General features: G+C 41.3%; 1 protein-coding gene across 5 annotated transcripts in view; it reads left to right on the top strand.

Moving 5' to 3' along the window:
• The first annotated feature begins 2,767 nt into the window (after positions 1-2,767).
• Positions 2,768-6,000, top strand: part of pxdn (peroxidasin) — a 257,223-nt gene continuing 253,990 nt past the window's right edge. For all 5 annotated transcript variants that reach the window (XM_072561008.1, XM_072561006.1, XM_072561007.1 and 2 more), the window contains exon 1: positions 2,768-3,056. In XM_072561008.1, coding sequence (XP_072417109.1) covers positions 2,839-3,056 — 218 coding nt within the window. In that variant the 5' untranslated portion in view covers positions 2,768-2,838. The remainder of the gene's footprint in view (positions 3,057-6,000) is intronic.

The following is a 6,000-nucleotide window of genomic DNA, read 5'->3' as shown; positions in this document are numbered from 1 at the left end:
TTTACTTTATTAACATTTCAGCAATTATAAACAGAGCCATATGTTTCACATTGATCTTCAAGAGTGAATCATAATCATCCAGATATATTTTTCATTGTTTGCAACAAAATCTCTGACATTACTATTGCATAGATAACTTTCCATTCAACCAACGTACAAGCTAAAATGCAAACATTAGTTAACCCACAAACATATTTGTCTAATGAATTGAATGCTATTGTTGAAAAATGTTTGTCCATTGTTTTTCAATGTTGTTATTGTAGTGATCCTAAGAGTTTGCAAGTGGGAAATCATTTGCTAATTTCTTTAAAAACTAGATATGTGGAATGTAGTGTTCCCCTTTGATACCCAATTCAGGCAAGTGTACTTGGATAGAGAATGTTCCAAGTAGTAATTTGTAACTGGCTGTTGATCTAGTTTAATTATAATTATATGTCTCTTGCCTTTACTTTATATCTTCAAAGCTGTGGGTTTTGACCTTTGTTAAAAGATGTGGTTTATTGGCTATAACTTGTGTTGGCTAGTGAAAAGCTTCAGTTACCTTGAAATTGTGGCATGTTTTACAAAATAATAAGTGAGCTTCTGTATTAACATCAATATTCAGAAAGAATATAAGTATTGTGAATGTGAACACTGGTGTCCCGCAAGGTTGCGTACTCAGCCCCTTACTATACTCCTTGTACAGTTAAGACCATGTGGTCAAATTCTTTTCTAACTCCATTTACAAATTTGCTGATAACACAACTTAGATTAGATTACTTACAATGTGGAAACAGGCCCTTCGGCCCAACAAGTCCACACCGCCCCGCCGAAGCGAAACCCACCCATACCCCTACATTTACCCCTTACCTAACACTACGGGCAATTTAGCATGGCCAATTCACCTGACCTGCACATCTTTGGACTGTGGGAGGAAACTGGAGGAAACCCACGCAGACACGGGGAGAACGTGCAAACTCCACACAGTCAGTCGCCTGAGGCGGGAATTGAACCCGGGTCTCTGGCGCTGTGAGGCAGCAGCACTAACCACTGTGCCACCGTGCTGCCCACCGTGCCGTCTCTATGACTATGACTCTAGATAATAAATCAAATCAAATCATTGACTTTATTATTTCATGGATGGAGAAATATAATGTTTCACAGTAAAGATGAACTTTTAACCCTTCATGTATCAACTTCAAAATCACTTTATTCATTCTTAGTCTCTCTACAGCTAACCTTGAGACTTTATTCTGCCTTGCTTCCTCAGCTGCATTTTTTTTCTTCCAATAAAGATATATTCTCCTATCCATCATCGCTGCATTGTAGGGTATAAAAAAATTATAAATTTGCGCTGTTTCCAAAAAGTTTTCTGATTGGTGCTCTCGCCAACATTTCTCTCTCTAACCACATCAATGAAATAAATTTGACCATTTATCTTCTGTTGATTTTGAGGATCCTGTTCTGTGCCAAACTGCTCCACATTTTCTTTCTAGATTATATGATTACACTGCATAATTATTGAATGTAAGATTTTTGGGTGGATATTCTGATGCTATATAAATGCAATTTGGTTCTTTTTAACTCTCCGGAATTCCACATGATGTCTGCTTTCATTTATGTTAATGCTTTGAAACATTTTGCTGCCTTTAAATCAAATGCTATATATTCAATCACTGTTCAAATCGCAGTGCCTGTTGTTGAGTGGGCTGTTCGCTGCTCTAATAAATTGGGCAGAATTACTGCATCTTCCATTATCTCCTGCCAATTTGCAAAAACCTCATTTTCAGAACAATGTTCTAGAGCTCCAAATTAAATCGTTCCTCCAAATTCCAGGCCAAAGCATCTGAATGCCTTGCATAGAAATTGTAAGACGCAAACCGGCTATTTAACAGTTCATATTGTACAGTATGCCAAAGAAATCCCAGCAAAGATTTCCATCTACTCACTTTAACATCTCAACTTTTACGAGAGCCACCTCTTCGTATAACACACAGTATTTAATTAGCTTTATGGTATCTTCATCGAATTGATTGTCTTTTCAACTTGAGCCTGAAAAACTCTCTCCCAGCTTTCTTTTATTCAATGTCTAACTCGTACTTTTAAAACTAAACGGGTTCGTATCGCCTGCACATTTGGCCGTTCCTGTATCTCTTGCACCATTCATTGGTCCGAACAGAGGTTACTCCCCAACACAGAATCATACCAAACGCTACCCACCTAAAGAAAAATCCCTTGAGCCCTAAACTCCGCTTCCTTTGTACAGTCCGGTTTACCATCCTCGCCCACACGGTACGTCTTGGTCACAGGGTGTCCGACGGTCCCATCCCCACTATAACCAGTACATTTCCCTCCCTTACTCAACCCTTATCTGATCATCCCGCAAAACTCTCGAAACAAAAAAAAAGGAACTGGTCCACCTAAAACACAACTTTTGGATTTTCAGTTTCTCCACGACAGGGCAGGTGAAGCAAAAACCAAACAGAAGCACAGCGCATCTTCAAGGGGGTTGAGAACTTTGCAAGTTTTATTTTCTTTAAAAAAGAAAAGCAGACGAACAGCGAGAGGTTAATCGGGATAGGGAAGGCAAACATCAGTAAGTTTTCAGGGATAGTGCTCTTCCCCCTCCGCAGACCAAATGTTGCAAAGCCCTGACACACAACCCAACGTGCTGGCACGTCCTCACGTCTCCGATTGGGTGTTCGATGGGCGGGGTCTTATGTCCGGCGAGGCGGTTCGCCGGCCGTGGCTGTCAATCGGGTGACATCACAATGCCCGAGGGGTGCCAGGTTCGGTTGAGCGGTCGCGGCTGCTGGTTGTTCCGCTGACTCTCAGCTGCCGACTCTCCTGCTGCTCCTAATGCAAGTGAGCGGGCGTTCGCTCAGAGGCAGAGCGGCCGCTGCGATGCGCTGGAAACTCCGCTCGCTTTTCCTGGCAGTAGCATGGCTCTTCGTGGCCGCCTTCCCAATGCGCAGTGCTGCTTGCCCGAGCCGGTGCCTTTGTTTCCGCACCACGGTGAGGTGCATGCATCTCATGCTGGAGCACATACCTGCTGTCTCCCCGCAAACGACGATCTTGTGAGTATATCATTAGACGCCCGGTACACGGGCTTTCAGGCTCAGCGCTGACCGACCTTGTTGTTGTCGCTTTCAGAGGTCAGATGCAGCAGCAAGCCCGAGCCACTCTGCTCGACTGATGCTTGCTGTTGAGTAGGTGTGCAACGTTGTGTATGTTTGTTCATTCAACACTGAATTTAGATTGAAAGCATTTCTCTAAAAGTGCTGACTCCTTTCTCCCTCTTGCATCTGTGGATTGGCATTCTGATTTTACAGAGATCGGTGCACACTGTAAATTGGGAGGTTCCTTTTACTCTAATCGCAGCCATGCACGTAACTGTCAGTACTTAAAGCGTTTAACAGATTTTAGTTTGGGAGGAAGCTGGTGAATACAGTCTGTTGCTGATAAATGGGACGTGCTAAAACCGAGCCAAAGGTATTGTTGAATGGAAAATATAGGCACAGCACATCTGGCCTTTAGTATGATTGGGAAGCTATTTGAGGTGTTATCCTTTAATGTGGAGCCACATTTTAAATCAAGGAGCAGGAAAGAAAAATGGGAAGAAAACTTGCAAGTGACAATTTAGATTTTGTTGCAAATACAAATTCCCATTAAGGGCCGCCTGCCAGGGGTCGCTTGGAGTTAATCACTTCTCTCTATTCATTCTGATTCGACCCATTGACCAAGTGAACCCGCTTTCTGTTTGGTTAAAAAAAGTTTTGTGCCTGACCTGGAAACTGTGGGTAACTGGATTGAGATCAGTCAAACATATAGGTGGCAGCTTTTCAACAATTCTGAATAAACGGTCGCTTGCAAGATAGAAAAGTTATATTTAATAGCCAGTGCTTCCAAAGAGCAGCGGATTATATGTTTTTTCAATTGTCGCCGAGTTGTGGCTCACTTTTGGGAGTGGGGGAGAAATTGGAAGGCGTAATGGAAACGTTACTGGATCAGGAAGCATGTTTTTGTATCGAAATGTTGTTGCACATTTCCAGAATGACTGGACTTAATTCCCACTGTGGAATACAGATACTCATATCGAATGTTTCAACGGGAGGGGGCAGGGACAAACGCTGCTGTTTGCCTTACAGCTGAAACACACGGCTGCCTGTGAAGAAGATGCCTTGTTAAAGCCTTGAGTGCGGAACAAGCCATGCATTAAACCTGATATCTCCAATTTTGTCTTTTTTTTTAAACTGGCCTGGGAGGGAAGTGTTTCCCCTCTGTTACTGCTCTTAACCCCTAGCCCTCTTAGGGACTCTAGAATCTGGTTCACTCAATATACATCGATTGGATTGATGCTGTCTTTCTGGCGAGGGCAAAAGGTTAATAATATGCTTGTAACCGAGTCTGAGGTAATTTGTGAGTCATGTTTTGTTTTACTGTTAGAAGCAGGCTTTAAAATGAGAATTTAAAAAAAAGGCACTCATTGACCAAAAACTATCTTTGTGGGATTCAACAGGGGACAAGTTGGACATGCTCATATTTTGTTCATGTTTGGTGTCTTCCTTCAGCTGAGTTGACTATATTCTTTATGCTGTTATTATAAGTGATTGGACATTGTTTTAGACTTTTTGGGTAGTCTAATGGCAGTGTCATTGGGCAAGTAATCCAGAATTCTAGGCTAATTTTTTGAGGACAGAAATTTAATACCACTATACAGATGGTGACATTTGAATTAAATGAAAAAGTCTAGAATTTAGCCTAATAGTGATTATGACCACTGTTTTAAAACCCATCTGGTACACTAATGGGAAAGTGATCTGCCATCCTTACCTAGTCCGGCCAACATGCGACTCCAGACCCACAGCAATGTTGTTGAGTGCTCCTGGTGGTTAGGGATGGGCAATAAATATTGGCCTTGCCAGTGATGCCAAGAGCAAATTGAAAAAAATGTCTTTTTTTAAATGCATTGATATCAAACACTATAAAGATCAGCTTTATAGTGTCTATATTTGTGTCTATTGAATTTAATTTCCTGAACATGAAGGATTTGCCTTTTTTGAACACTGGATCAGAATATAGTGAAGGTCTACTCACTGGGAAGTGAGCACACATTTCACTGCTTAACACCTTATGCATATTTAATGTGTGATCAGATGAAAATTATGTGCAGGAAAGGCCAGCTGTCCATTGAGCTTTTTCCCACAGTCATGATGACAGGAGAATCATGACCAGACATTACATACCTCTACCAGTCATTGGAAAAGGTCAGTAACAGAATCCAGGCCCAAAGGTTGTAGGGGCAATTGTGCATTGGAAAGCAAGATGTGGTGTATTTCTCTCATATCCCCAACCAAATGGCTGCATTGACTTATGATCAATTGCTTTTTTTCACTGGAAGTAACCTCAAACTTTCTTTTGAAGATCTTTAGAGATGCACTGTATTCCAAAGGTTTGACATTCTCTTTGAAAGGAAAAAAAATCATATAGTTAAACGTCCTCAGAGCTTGCCAACTTGGATTGAGCAGAGTGGAATGGGGAGAGGAGGCTAGGAATGGTTATGTGATGAAGTGGGGGGGGGGGGGGTGCGATAACTTATGGTGCAGCTGTAGAGGGATGCTTTTAAATGTCAAGCAGAATGTAGCAGCTAATCATTGAACTTTCTGGAAGGACATGAATACTGAGCAAATTCTGTTGTGCTGTAATTTTAATTACATCTATCATTGATTGGAATTTTTGCATTTTAGAATTAACACAATGAAAATGTATTGTTTCATAGAACCTTTATTATATATGTACATAAAGTATATAAGCACAATGTTTCTTTGCCCTAACGTTGAGCTAGACTGGACTAAGTAATGCATCTTCTGGCTTGGCATGAATGGTGGAAGGATTTGGTATAAAGATGGTCATTGACACCTTTGTTTTCCACAGAAATAAAATAAAGTACTGCAGATGCTTGAAACATGAAACAAAAACAGAAATTGCTGGAGAAACTCAGCAGGTCTGGCAACACCTGTG

This window comes from Chiloscyllium punctatum, chromosome 3 (assembly GCF_047496795.1).
Source record: "Chiloscyllium punctatum isolate Juve2018m chromosome 3, sChiPun1.3, whole genome shotgun sequence".
Lineage (NCBI taxonomy): Eukaryota > Metazoa > Chordata > Chondrichthyes > Orectolobiformes > Hemiscylliidae > Chiloscyllium > Chiloscyllium punctatum.
This window is presented reverse-complemented; position numbering and strand designations above follow the sequence as displayed.